Source organism: Bufo bufo, chromosome 7 (assembly GCF_905171765.1).
Source record: "Bufo bufo chromosome 7, aBufBuf1.1, whole genome shotgun sequence".
NCBI lineage: Eukaryota > Metazoa > Chordata > Amphibia > Anura > Bufonidae > Bufo > Bufo bufo.
In genome coordinates, this window is record NC_053395.1 from 128,133,250 (window position 1) to 128,148,682 (window position 15,433).

General features: G+C 42.8%; 1 protein-coding gene across 1 annotated transcript in view; it reads right to left on the reverse strand.

Annotated features, from left to right (window-relative positions):
- Positions 1 to 12,889: 12,889 nt before the first annotated feature.
- The window catches only part of CCNYL1 (cyclin Y like 1), a 70,006-nt gene continuing 67,462 nt past the window's right edge, over positions 12,890 to 15,433 (reverse strand). Inside the window, exons 9-10 of the mRNA XM_040440033.1 lie at positions 13,953 to 14,115; positions 12,890 to 13,767 (exon numbers count right to left, since the gene is read on the reverse strand). Of these exons, the coding sequence (XP_040295967.1) occupies positions 13,651 to 13,767; positions 13,953 to 14,115 (280 nt within the window). The 3' untranslated portion in view covers positions 12,890 to 13,650. The remainder of the gene's footprint in view (positions 13,768 to 13,952; positions 14,116 to 15,433) is intronic.

Sequence of the window (15,433 nt, forward strand, 5' to 3'; positions counted from 1 at the left end):
TACAAGACCAGAGGAGGACAAGCAAATCCATTAATAATGATTTGGAGGCCAACAGAAGCTTGGAATATATATGCCAGAGGGAAATGACCTTGTTCAGCATCTGTACACAGTTTAGGCTACTTTCACACATGCGTTTTGGGCGGATCGGTCATGGATCTGCAAAAACGGATCCGTTACAATAATACAACCGCATGCATCCGTCATCAACGGATCCGTTTGTATTATCTGTAACATAGCCAAGACTGATCAGTCATGAACTCAATTGAAAGTCAATAGGAGACGGATCAGTTTTCTATTGTGCCAGAGAAAACTGATCCGTCCCCATTGACTTACATTGTGTGCCAGGACAGATGGGCTCAGTTTCGCCAAGCGGACAGCAAAGCGCTGCACGCAGCGTTTTGGTGTTCGCCTCCGGAGCGGAATGGAGACTGATCAGAGGCAAACTGATGCATTCTGAGCGGATCCATTTCCATTCAGAATGCATTAGGGAAAAACTGATCCGTTTTGAACCACTTTTAAGAGCGCATGACGGATCTCACAAACGGAAACCAAAACACGAGTGTGAAAGTAGCCTTACACAGCCATATCTGACATTAGCCATGTGCTTTTGGAGCTGGATGCTAGTTATCAGCTCATCTCCTAATTATTGTGTTCCACTGACAGCGAATGCACATAGACATCTTGCCTGGGGGGCATCCAAACGGTTAAAGCTTAGAATCTGAAACCTCACTCTACTGCAAAATCATAGCAGAGAGAATCAGTGGAATATGTGTATAAAAAATGCTACACAACAGCAAAAAGATTTTTTTTTGCGGACCCATTGACTTTAAGACCCATCGCAGACTAGCAGCCGGCCTGAACTCCCAGCACTGCCGGGGTCACATAGCATTATATTGATTTATGATGCTATCTAACCCTTACAGTTCTGTAATGTATTTGATGACACTGACATAATGCTGTCAGTGTCATCTAATACATTCCAGAACTGTAAGGGTTACATAGCATCATAAATCAATATAATGCTATGTGACCCCGGCACTCGCTCGTCTGAAAGGGGCCTAATGGGTCGATGAACCGCATTTTGCAGCTAAGTATAGGACATGTTCTATTCTTTTTGGAACGGACATACGGATGCAGAAAGCATGTAGAAGACATGCGGATGCAGAAAGCATGTAGAAGACATCCGGGCTTTCCGCAAAGGATAGAACATGTCCTATTCTTGTCTGCAAATGCAGACCCCAGACTTATTGAAATTAATGGGTCTACAATGCAACATGTTGTGGACGTCATCCTTGTTTTGTGGACTGCAAAATACATGCGGTCGTGTAAATCCATAGAAAGTGGATAAACCTCCTCCAGTTTCTCTTTAGTAGACAACAGAGAGAACTAGTGTTGAGCGAATCGATCTTCGGATCATAGATCTGAAGTCAATTCGGTCAAACACTTCAATTTTAATGCAGTCTCCGTACAACATTGAAATGTATTGGCTCCGTGGAGCTAAACTTCGTTTTACCTGAAGTCGCGCAAGACTTCGGTGAATTAATTTGGTATTCATTTCTGCAGCTATAAAAACATTTAAAATTAGGAATCCGAAGTCGGATTTGGTACCTCGGTACCAAACCAGACTTCGGATTCCTAATTTTAAGTGTTTTTAAAGATGCAGAAATGAATACCAAATCCAATCAATGAAGTCTCACGTGACTTCGGAAGAATACATTTTAATGCTGGACGGAGACTGGTCTCTGACAGCATCAAAACAAAGTGTTTGAACGAATCCACATCAGATCTCTGATACGAAGCTCGATTCGCTCAAGCCTTGATCCATATTTTCTGTGCCGGATTTCTACATGGGCTTCTAGTATTGCATCTTCGCAGACAGTGTTATTTTTCACTAGGGAAAGCAGAGAGAAGGCTGCGGGGCCGCTGCCTTCTCAGCTTATCGGTGGGGGTTCCGGGTGTCGGACCCCCACAGATCAGATACTGATGACCTTTTCAGAAGAAAGGTCACCAGTAAAAAAAAAAAAAAAAAAAACCTCAGAAAATCCCTTTCATTTCTAGCACAATTCATTAATATCATAAAATCACAGACAGTTTGTTGTTTAATTAAAATATAGTTTATTATTAGCTTTTCTTTTTAATATAAACACAAGAAAGCAGAACTGCCTAAAAATTTTACATTAGTTTCAGGGGAAAAAAGCCAATTTCCTGCAGGGTTCCCTGTGGTGCATCATGAGCAAGAGAGACTACGGCAAAGCTGGTTTGGGATTATACCTTTAGAGCTACTAGTATGGTCTGATCCCACTATATAAGGCTTTGTTCACATCACTATTCAGCCTTTCCGTTCTCCTGCTCCGTTTAGGGGCAGGAAAACGGAAAGGACGGAGAAGACACATAACTGAGCAAAACGGAGCCTAAGGACCCCATAGACTAAAATGGGGTCCGTTATGTTTCCGCTCAGAAGATGATTTTGGAGCGGAGACAAAAGTTGTGCACGCAGGACTTTTGTCTCTGCTTCAAAATCATCTTCTGAGCGGAAACATAACAGACCCCATTATAGTCTATAAGGTCCTTAGGGCTCCGTTTGGCTCAGTTATGTGCCTTCTCCTTCTTTTCCGTTCTCCTGCTACTAAACGGAGCAGAACGGAAAGGCTGAACGGTGATGTGAACGAAGCCAAATAAAAAAAAAAAAAAAATTATTGTTCTTTAGAACAGTTGTTCTAAAGAAAAAATGATGAAGTATTTTTAACCTACTTAAGGGCATGTTCACACAGCGAAAATTTTATGCAGACTCCGTGCCAAGATTCATGTGAAATTGGCTTGTATTCTTCATCCCATTGTTTTCAATGGGAACCTAAGCTGTTTCTCACAAAGTATGATTTTAGTTAGTGACAAGAAATTTGCACAAATCGGACGTGAACAGTGAGATGGGTAGTGGGTGCAAATCCGTGGCAGAAATCAGAGGATCAGTCTCGGATGGCAGAAAAATGAGCATACCCAAGTAGTCTGATGTGCTCATGACTGGTAAACCGTTGTTTAATACAATCTTAAACGGTAACACAATTTTGTTATATAGGTTTAGGGCCGATTCCCGTGCTCGTTCTGGGAAAAAGATCCGAACTGACTTCATCATAGTGTTTTACGATACAGTCAGTTCCTGTCTGATCACGGGTCTATTGTACTGCACTGATATCATGTGAGTACAGTACAAAACACCCATGATCAGATAGGAACGGACTATCAGAAAACACTAAGATGTAGTCAGGTTGGATCCAGGAGGTGTGGCCGACACAGGGATTGTGTTTCCCGGATCAAGTGCGATCGCGCAAATCAGCCCTTAGGGCAGAAAGTTTAAGGATTGGAGTGGAATATACTGGGTCAGTGGGATTATACAATGATGGGACATTAACTCATTAAGGTTAGGAGCATCTCTGCTTTATGCTACATGCACACGACAGTTGTTTTTCTCTGCGTCTGTTCCGTTTTTTGGGGCTGATCGGATGGTTACCCATGCATTTCCATGGAGCAGGTAAAATTGCGGTGTAGTCAACCATTTTTTTTCCACGTCCGCTGTCAGTGTTTCCAGTCTGCAAAAAAAAAGTATTTCATGTGCTATTCTTGTCTGCAATAAAGGTTTTGCGGACCCATTGAAGTCAATGGGTGCGCAAAAAAAGGCGGATGACCAATGGAAGCCATCCGTATGTCATCCGCATCAGTTTTTTTTTGCAGACCACAAAAAAAAAAAACTGAAGACACACGGAAACACAACCTACAAAATTTGCGGACAAACGGAACGGATGTGGATATAAAAAAAAAAACAGGAACAGGGATCCGCTATTTGCGGACCACAAAAAACAACCGTCGTGTGCATGTAGCCTTAGTCACATATTGCTACCATTTTATCGTTGGCTAATACCCTGAAGCTGGTTAAAAATATACCTTTCCTTCTGCAAAAAATACCAAGTTAGGACATAACACAAATAATATTACATTTCAGGAAACCTTCCTTACCAATTTAATAGGAAAGCATATTCCTCTGCAATAACCTCCAAGAGTCTCGAAATTCTACCAGTACAGCACTTAATGGTAAAATAATCTAGAAATGCACATTAACAGAAGGAAACTGCTTAGTGTGAACGTGGCATCAGAGCAGTGCTCCCTAACCAGGGTTTCCTGGGGTTTCTCATCTTAATAAAAAATATTGGATTACACTTACATGTAATCGGTTTTCTTTGAACCTATGACAGCACCCATGGAGAGACCGCCTCCACCTCCTCAGGACAGGAAACAGGAATCAGAACCGCCTTTTAAAGGAGGATTTATCCCCTCTATCTCCAGTCCTTTTCTCAAGAACTAAGAAATATAACATCTTAACAACCTAATACACTCCTTTTCTTTTTAAATAGTGTAATATAAATTATATAAAATATATATATATATATATATATATATATATATATATATATATTACACATACATACACACACACACACACATACAGTTGCAAGAAAAAGTATGTGAACCCTTTGGAATGATATGGATTTCTGCACAAATTGATCATAAAATGTGATCTGATCTTCATCTAAGTCACAACAATAGACAATGACAGTCTGCTTAAACTAATAACACACAAAGAATTAAATGTTACCATGTTTTTATTGAACACACCATGTAAACATTCACAGTGCAGGTGGAAAAAGTATGTGAACCCTTGGATTTAATAACTGGTTGAACCTCCTTTGACAGCAATAACTTCAACCAAACGTTTCCTGTAGTTGCAGATCAGACGCGCACAACGGTCAGGAGTAATTCTTGACCATTCCTCTTTACAGAACTGTTTCAATTCAGCAATATTCTTGAGATGTCTGGTGTGAATCCCTTTCTTGAGGTCATGCCACAGCATCTCAATCGGGTTGAGGTCAGGACTCTGACTGGGCCACTCCAGAAGGCGTATTTTCTTCTGTTTAAGCCATTCTGTTGTTGATTTACTTCTATGCTTTGGGTCGTTGTCCTGTTGCAACACCCATCTTCTGTTGAGCTTTAGCTGGTGGACAGATAGCCTTACGTTCTCCTGCAAAATGTCTTGATAAACTTGGGAATTAATTTTTCCTTCGATGATAGCAATCCGTCCAGGCCCTGACACAGCAAAGCAGCCCCAAACCCTGAAGCCCCCACCACCATACTTCACATTCGGGATGAGGTTTTGATGTTGGTGTGGTGTGCCTGTTTTTCTCCACACATAGTGTTGTGTGTTTCTTCCAAACAACTCAACTTTGGTTTCATCTGTCCACAGAATATTTTACCAGTACTGCTGTGGAACATCCAGGTGCTCTTGTGCAAACTGTAAACGTGCAGCAATGTTTTTTTTTGGACACTGCTTCCTCTGTGGTATCATACCATGAAATCCATTCTTGCTAGTGTTTTACGTATCGTAGATTCGCTAACGGGGATGTTAGCATATGCCAGAGACTTTTGTAAGTCTTCAGCTGACACTGTAGGATTCTTCTTCACCTCATTGAGCAGTCTGCGCTGTGCTCTTGCAGTCATCTTTACAGGACGGTCACTCCTAGGGAGAGTAGCAGCAGTGCTGAACTTTCTCCATTTATAGACAATTTGTCTTACAATGGACTGGTGAACAGCAATGCTTTTGGACATACTTTTATAACCCATTCCAGCTTTATGCAAGTCAACAATTCTTAAATCGTAGGTCTTCTGAGAGCTCTTTTGTACGAGGCATCATTCACATCAGGCAATGGTTCTTGTGAAACGCAAACCCAGAAATGGTGTGTGTTTTTTATAGGGCAGCTGTAACCAACACCTCCAATCTCATCTCATTGATTGGACTCCAGTTGGCTGACACCTCACTCCAATTAGCTCTTAGAGATGTCATTAGTCTAAGGGTTCACATACTTTTTCCACCTGCACTGTGAATGTTTACATGGTGTGTTCAATAAAAACATGGTAACATTTAATTCTTTGTGTTATTAGTTTAAGCAGACTGCGATTGTCTATTGTTGTGACTTAGATGAAGCTCAGATCACATTTTATGACCAATTTGTGCAAAAATCCATATCATTCCAAAGGGTTCACATACTTTTTCTTGCAACTGTATATCTCTATACAAATTTTACATAGGGTTGGGAATTAACCAGGTGCTGTTATAGGTTCAAAGAAAACAGATTACCGGTAACTATAATCCAATATTTCTTTATCACCTATGACAGCACCCCTGGAGAATAGGCAAGAATTTGTCTAGGGTGGGACCACAGCCTGAAGTGCCTTACGACCAAAGGTAAGACCTTCATTAGAAGGTAACTATAGTCTATAGTGCCTAAAAAATGTATGTGGAGAGCTCCAGGTAGCTGCCTCACACATCTGCTCTATAGAGGCAGAAGCTCTCTCTGCCAAAGACGTGGAAAGTGATCTCGTAGAGTGGGCTCCAAACCCTGAGGGTGGATCAATCCCCTTAGAAGAGTAGGCTAAGGAAATGGCCTGTCTAATCCACCTAGCAATAGTGTGAGAAGAGGCTGTCGATCCCTTCTTCACTCCCTGGAACAAAGCCAGCAGACGTGAAGAAGATCGCCAAGGCTGGGTGACCTGCAGAAATTGCAAAATACATCTCTTAATGTCTAATGTCTAGACAGTGGTACTCTGATTCCTTTTTTATTTTTAGGGGAAGCACAAAATTAAAGGTAACACTATCTCCTGAGAACAGTGAAACCATGAAGAGATCAGGAGTAATCACTACCCGATCTTCCAGGATCACCAAATAGGGAGGGTCAATAGAAAGAGCAGAAATATCGCTAACTCTTCTAGCTGAAGTAATGGCCAGAAGGAAAGCAAGTTTTAGGGAGAGCAACTTTGGGGAGATTTCATCAATAGGCTCAAAAGGGTCTGAAGTGAGAGATTCTATTTTTACAGACCGGGGACAATTTAGACACTGCTGTTATAAACCTTCTAATCCAAGGATGTTCTGATAACTTAAACTCAGATAAGGCACTTAATGCAGAAATCTGGACTTTTAAAGACTTTTTGTTCCATCCTTCCTGTAGGAAATCTAAAACTAGTGGGATGTCAGAAGCTTTTAGCACATCCACATGTTTCTTGGCGAATCTGAAAAAAGCCCTCCAAACCCTAAGGTAGATCTTAGAAGTGACCTGTTTCCGACTGGCCAAGAGAGTACTAACTACATCCTCGGAGAGACCTCTTTTCTTTAAAATCTCCCTCTCAATAATCAGGCAGTCAGGTGCAGATTCTTCACCTCTGGGTGAAAAACTGGACCCTGGGACAGAAGCTCTTGAGAATCTGGAAGCACGCATGGTGTTTCTATCGACGTCTTGCGGAGCCAGGAAAACCAGTCCAGAGAGGGGAGACTTCCATCCCAATCTCGCAGGATCTGAAGAAGCCTTGAATGGTACTGGGCCCATTCCACGCCTGGAATAGTGGCTGTCATGAGACCCAGTACCGACATGGCCCCTCTTATAGTGACTGACGGAGGCGAGAGAAGAAGCTGAACTCTTGATCTGATTAGTAAAGCTTTTTGCAGAGGTAGCAGGCACTTATGGGAACTGGAGTCCAAAATCATTCCCAGGAAACTGCATCTCTAGCCTGGGCATAAGCTAGATTTTTCTAGGTTTATTTCCCATCCCAGCTTCTCTAGAACTTCTCTCAACCAGGCTATCTGACCCTGAAGAATTTGACTTCACCAGGCCACCAGCAGAAAATAGTCTAGGTAAAATGGTGATCTCCTTCTCCCTGACGTGGGCCATCATTTCCGAAACGATCTTTGTGAAAACCCTCGGAGCTTGAGCGAGGCTGAAGGGTAATGCTCGGGATTGAAGATGCAGAATCTCCCTTTCTAACCGAACTGCTACCCTTAGGAACCTCTGGTGGCTGGGATGAATGGGGACATGATAGTACGAATCCCTCAGGTCTACTGTGGCCATAAAGCAAAACGGGAAGAGACTGTTCACTGCTGAGTTGATGGACTCCATACGAAATCTCTCGTACTGCAGAAATTGGTACATTATTATAGTCCGAAATTAGCCATTTGGTTTTTTGACCAGAAAAAGAGTTGAATAAAACCCCTCTGTCAATTCCTGCTCTGAGACTCTTACCAGCACCCTTTTTTCTATCAGGGAAAAAACTTCTGCAACAATGGCAGAATGTTTTGCGGGATCTGAACGGTAATCTGTAATTACAAATCTCCCTACCGGAAAACTCTGAAATTTTAATTTTAGGCCCTCCCCTATCACAGAATGTATCCAAGGGCTGTTGGAGATCTTCTGCCATTGAGATGCAAAAAGACAGACGACCTCCGACAGGTGCTCTGGCATCATTGGGACTGCTTTTTTGTGGTGTCTGACCCGGAAAAAAGAAACCCCTTACTTTTTTATTTGGACCTGCAAATTGTTTTGCTCTCTCTTTGCCCCTAAAGCTCCTCTTATTAAATCTGGGACGGAAAGACTTCCTGGGTGCCTGACTAACAGAGGGAAAGCCCTTCTTTCTGTGTGAGGCCTTCTCTAGTAATTCATCCAGGATGGGCCCAAACAAAAACTCTCCTCGACAAGGGATAGCACAAAGTTCTGCCTTGGAACTAGCATCCCCATTCTAGCTTTTCAACCACATAGCCCGCCGGGCAGAGTTGGATAAGGCGGAAGCCCTAGCGGAAAATCTTAAGGTATCCACAGAAGCGTCAGCTAAGAAATCCAAGGCATTACTTATAACAGGGAAGGAATAACTGCTCCCTAGGGGTACCCCTTTAATGTGAGCCTCTAACTCCCACATCCACACTTTTAGTGATCTGGCAACAGACGTAGCGGCAATAGCAGGCTTAAAAGCTGCCGCAGAGGCTTCCAAATTTTACTTTAAATAAACCTCTGCTCTCCTATCCATCAGGTAATTGAGCGAACCCATGTCCTTAAAGGGAATCTGTCACCTATTTTGACCCTATTAAACCGTTAAAATAGCAATGTGCAATAAAGAACCTTCTTACCTACATGTGTCTTCTTTCTTTTATTCAACTTTTCATTCTTATAAAAAAGCAATTTTTCTGATATGTAAATGAGGTTCCAAGGTGCCCAGAGGGGCGTTATTACTCTGCTCTGGTGCCCAGTAACGCCCCCCTGCAGTGCCCAGCCCGCCTTTCTTCCAAGCCCAGCACGGCTCCTCATAAATAAATGTCCTCCCACATACTAGCCGAACGGCGCCGCCCCCTCCCCACCACGTCATTTAATTTATTCATTGCACCATCGTGCTTCCTCCTCTCTTAGCCTACGGCACCGCCCCCTCCCGATTACGTAATTTAATTTATTCACTTCCTCGGGCGTTCCATCCTCCTCTTGGCCTACGGCGCCGCCCCCTCCCATTACGTCACATGTATTCATAACACCGGCCCTCCCTTCCTCCTCTCCTGTCTCAGAGGCAACAGCGCTCGGATTATGTCACTGGGCTCGGCGCATGCCCAGTGACAATATTGAGGCTGTTGCCCTCTGGAACAGGAGAATCGTGCAGGCGCAGGCACTCACTGATACTGCGCCTGCGCGCGATTTCTGAGGACAGGAGAGGAGGAAGGGAGGGCCGGTGCTATGAATACATGTGACGTAATGGGAGGGGGCGGTGCCGTAAGCCAAGAGAGGAGGAAGGAACGCCCGATGAAGTGAATAAATTAAATGACGTGATGGGGAGGCGCCGTTCAGCTAGTATGTGGGAGGACATTTATTTATGAGGAGGCGTGCTGGGCTTAGAAGAAAGGCTGGCTGGGCACTGCAGGGGGGCGTTACTGGGCACCAGAGCAGAGTAATAACGCCCCTCTGGGCACCTTGGAACCTCATTTACATATCAGAAAAATTGCTTTTTTATAAGAATGAAAAGTTGAATAAAAGAAAGAAGACACATGTAGGTAAGAAGGTTCTTTATTGCACATTGCTATTTTAACGGTTTAATAGGGTCAAAATAGGTGACAGATTCCCTTTAAAAGGGAGTGCGTCTTTTTTTTAAATTTTTTTTTTTACATTTTTGCTACTAGGGCATCAAGCTTTGGGGCCCTATCCCAGGGGGCAGACAACTCCTCATCAAACGGATACTTCCGCTTCACCGAAGGGACAAAAAACTTCCTATCCGGCCTTTTCCATTCTCTGGCAATCACATCCTGAATGTTCTTATGCATATCAAACACCTTCCTCATCCTGGGAGCTAACCCTTCAAACAGAGTCCTGGACTGAATGCTATGGCCTCTGATCGTCCAACCCCATAGGTCGCCCGAACCGCCTTTAAAAGGGCATTAGTATTTTCCACATGAAAAAGTGGTCTCCCTGCAGCCTCGTCCTCAGAAGACTCGTCTATTGATCCCAACTTTCCTTCTTCCAGACCAGAAAGTATCTCACTATAACTGGAGGGGTAGTCTTTTGCAGCAGCTGTGGAAGTATTGGGGAGGTGCTTTCCCAGACCGCTAACCGACTCCCTGACCTCTTCACGTATCATCTGTTTTATGCTTCTCATAAAAGATGGAGCTTCATCTTCCATTAATTTGCTGATACACCCCTGGCATAGGCAGAAGGAAGCTTCTTCTTACACACACCACATCCCTTCTCTTTTACTCTGAAAGTCTTCCTACAAGACTCCTTTGAAACCTAGGCAACAGAAAATGACCCCATAAGCATTAAGATAAATAATATATGCTGGGGTATAACCCCTCTTACCCCACCGTGGTACCAATGTATCATTGGTGGTCTCAGTGGGATCAGCCTGCTCCATGTTTCATACAGCAAACAGCCAGAATGGAGGAACTTCCACGCTTCTTTACCCAGCATGACAGTGAGCTGGCTAAGCTTTTCTCCTTAGCGCGCGCTAGCTGGCATCCTCCCACTGCCACAACTCGGGAGTACCCGCAGATCATCGTGCGGCCGAACATGTGAACACGGCCGCAGAGGTTCGCAGAAGCCCAGATTGTCCCAGGAAGGAAAACGGAAGGGGTAAGGACAGAGAAGGAAGTCCAGACTTCTGCAGCGGCTCCAGGAGGAGACTTACACCGCACGGGGTAACCCTCCACACACTATTTCTGATCCAGCGGATCATATTCCCTCCTGCCCCTTAGGACAGGAAACAGAACTGGAGATAGAGGGGATGATCCCTCCTTTAAAAGGCGGTTCTGGTTCCTGTTTCCTGTCCTAAGGAGTTGGAGGCAGTCTCTCCAGTGGTGCCGTCATAGGTAATAAAACAGGGATGATGACACACATGCAGGCCCAATCCAACAACCAATAAAGTTAAAGGGGTTTTCGGAGTTAAACAGAAATTCGGGCAATAGTCTAAAGCAGGCATGCTCAACCTGCAGCCCTCCAGCTGTTGCAAAACTACAACTCCCATCATTCCCAGACAGCTTACAGCAGGGCATGGTGGGAGTTATAGTTTTACAACAGCTGGAGGGCCGCAGGTTGAGCATCCCTGGTCTAAAGTAACAAGAGAACTGATACTCACCCTTTTCTCCCCTGCTTCTTCCAGTGCTGTGCTCCAGTCCTTCCCCTGCTGTTTGTTTTCCAGGAAGCTAGGAAGATGACATCAGCAGAGGAGCGAACCTCACAGCAGCAATGGAAAGAGTGGAGAACAGAGCTGGATATAGATTCTTTTGTTAATTTAGTCCATTTACAGAGGTTAGCATTTTTTTTTTTATTGAACTTGGACAATCCCTTTAACAATGGTAAACTATTTAACACCCTCACTATATTGCTTTGGTCTCACAGATTGGTGGAAGTTAATGACAGTTCAATTGATTATGACTTCATTGGTAGGTTGTTAAATAGCTGCACATTACACGCTATATTCACGCTCGACAAAACGCAGCATTTTGGTGTTTGGGATGTGCTAATAGACATGTATCAATTTTGCTGGCAAAGATGTCAAAAACAAAGCAAAACATGAAATTGGGAATTTTTGGGACAGTAAGACATTTGCATCCAGACGTGAATATCTATTGAAATGTGTTACTAGCAACCACTGTTTACTTGGGGTTTCTCATCTGTCAATTTCACAGGACATCTGGAAAATGAATTCAACCTGTTCAAAGATGACGGGCAAAACAATCAACACATCTAAGCCAGAATCAACTGCTAGGAACAAGTTATGTAATGCTTTACCTGCCCCTTCACTGAACAGAGGCCATATGGAAGTTGAAAAATTGTTCAGGGTTTCCCTCCTGGTAATGAGAGGTCCACTTGTGGTGCAGAATGTGCAATGTAAAATGCCACCGGTATTTATCACCATAGATCACAGAAGGTCCAATCTGTGGAATCTCTCGAGTCATTTTTATGGGATCAATGAGCACATCATTTAAGTATCCTCCACAGTCATTATGGTTGACCCATCACTATTGTGGCCAGCCCTTTCACATGACCTTCATCATGTAGGTGTGTATAGCAATGTGGCAGTGAACCCAAACAGCAAGTGATGTTAGTGTGAGAGGTTTGTCCTTTTACCATTTATTGTGGCTCTATGAGCATTACTGCTTATTTAGAACAAATTAAAAAAATATATAAAAAAAAGTTTCTTTTTTGCAAACAAGAGTTAGAGCATAGAGCAAGACGTATACTCAGACTTCATTAGCACAGGAATAGTATATCACGGTGGAAGGAACTGAACCTTTTCTTTACATTTTTCTTGAAATTCTAAGGACTTGCAATTATGATGGCAACAAGTCAGTTGCTCAGTTTCTACAAAAATATACGGCTACTTGTAAGCATATGGCAGAACGGAGGACAGACGCAAGCAAAGCAAGCTGATGAGATATTCTGTAGACTTTGCATAAAAATTTATCTACAGTAGATGTTAATCCACAAAAGGAGTTCAATAGTAGTAGGAAATGCATGGAATACATTTTACATCACTATAAGCTGTAGTGTAGAATAGAAAAATCCCAGATTTATTTAATTTTGCAGTTCCTTATAATTCATAATTTCTGGAGGAGCACCAAGAATTACAGTAGTACAGGCCAGAACCCGATAAACTTCAAAATGCACATTCTTCTTTGGACAGTCCACATCCTAACCATCTGTAGTTGCTGTGCTGGTAGGCAATAGACTAATGAAACATTGCACTGTTCTTTCGGAGCAGAGGGCATCATACAAACCCTTCTGCTCAAGCCTAGTCATTGCTCTGCTGCGGCTAGTCTGGTTAGGAAAGAGCTGCTTTAACACTTGATAACCGTAGCAAACAATAAAAAATGGGTAAGGGGATCAAGAAGGCAATAAAATAGTAACTATAATCACGATTAGTGTTTTATATTCTAAAATGTCAAACTATATAGTGTTAAAAAGTCTGCATTCACAGCTATAGGCCTACATAGTAAGCATACAAATGTAGGTGGTAGAGGGATATCTGAGAGAAGGACTTCACTTTTGATGCACTACATTATTCTGTGTAATCCGACGGTGCTGCTCTATCGCTAGAGCCTCTTCTCGGTTGTCACGATGTATGCCCCTTACTCTTCAAGATGGGCTTTTAGGGTCCCTGGATTGATAATCCCTTGCCTCCCACAGTCCTCTCATGCTGGAAGACACTGCTGGCTTGAAATAGTGTGGGAGAGTGTGTGGGAGGCTTGGTAGTGCCTGGGCATCGGTGTTGCACACTCTTCATGTTGAAGTGCCTTCTGCCGGTCTTGCCTCAGGAAATGATGGCATTAGAGCGCCTAATGCCCACTAGGTTATCCGCACTGATGGACCGGCGCATAGCAGCTTTAGAAAGGTCCTTGTACTTATCTTCACAAAGCCTGGAAATAGCCTGGGCAAAATAATACCATCATATTAAAGCAAACCACATTTTTTTTTCCAAGCATGACATACATCAATACAAGTACACAACGATTGTCAGCAAAGGAAAAACGTCACCATTTATCAAAACCCACCAGTGCTGCCCTCCTCTCTACTTGGTAACCATTTAATATTCAGCAGGTATTTCAGACTCACCTCTAGTTTTTGTGCTCTTTCTTTACTAAGTGGTTCTAGCAGGAAACTCAGATTGTTGTCATCTGCTAAAGAACGAAGATCAAAGTAGTATTTGGCATATACACTGGCGGGCACATTTATGTTGAACTGCAGCAGCTCCAGGAAGTGTCTCTCCATTTCATTCCTAAAATGAGAATTAAACATGTTAGTAATAGTATGTAAATGTATAAGACACACACTAAAGCTGACCACACACTGCTGACATCTCGACTCTCCCGACACTGGCAAAAAGAAGATTTTTGGCTGATAATTTTGTTCTCCCAGGAGATAAACAGCTGCAAGAAGTGTCTGGTAGCGGCTTTCTCCGCTCTCTCCATGCAATACACATACACGCTTGGTCGAGCCGAGTGTGTATGTATATGGGGTAGTCGGGAGGGAGTCAGGAAAGATAACTGACAGCTCAATGATTGCTAAAGACATAGCAGAGTTGGAGAGGGTTCAGAGGAGGGCAACTAAAGTAATAACTGGAATGGGAGGACTACAGTACTTAGAAAGATTATCAAAATTAGGGCTATTCAGTTTGGAAAAAAATAAAAGATCTGATAACTACGTATAAATACATAACACTGGGATTCTAAAACACAGGAAGCCATTTTTTGGTCAACTCAAAAAAAATAAATAAATAAATAATAAAAAAAAAATAATAATAATAATAATAATAATAATAATAATAATAATAATAATAATAATAAAGTGATGGTCCCATATATCACAAGATGATTTTTTTTTTTAAACTACTAATCAATCAATTTACCTGATGCCGGCAACTACATGTTTTTTTAAATTTATATTATTCTAATAATGTCCCTAACACCTTATTCACAGTCAGTGAAGGAGTTTTTATGGTTTCCTCCCACACTCCAAAGGCATACTGATAGGAAAGTAGACTTGATTGTGAGCCCCACTGGGGACAGCAGTGCTGCGGAATATGTCGGTGCTATATAAGTGAGTAAAATGAATAAAAACTGTCAAACTGCATGTGTGATTTCAGCCTAAAGGTATAGTATCTTCACTCCATTCGTAATCTTGCTATGGGTAGAGATGAGGAAGTATTGGTGCTTAGTTCAATGTGCGGTCTGTGTTTTCCATCAGTGATTTTTGGCCAAAACTAAGTGTGGCTCTAAACCTCCACTCCGGGTTTTGGCTCACAATCACTGACCAAAACACTGATGTGTGAATAAGGGCTCATGCACACAAACGTGTGTACCCTGTGCCCGTATTGCGGACTGTTACGGGTCCACATTGCACAAGATATGGAGCGGTGTGGAGGCACGGATCGGAAGCCCATGGAAGCATTACAGGGCACTTCTGTGGGATTTCAGTCTGTGCCTCCACAACGCAAAAAAAAAATAGGACATTTCCTATTTTTCTGCGGTGCATGAGCCCTAAGGCTTAAAGGGAACCTGTCACCGGGATTTTGGGTATAGAGCTGAGGACATGGG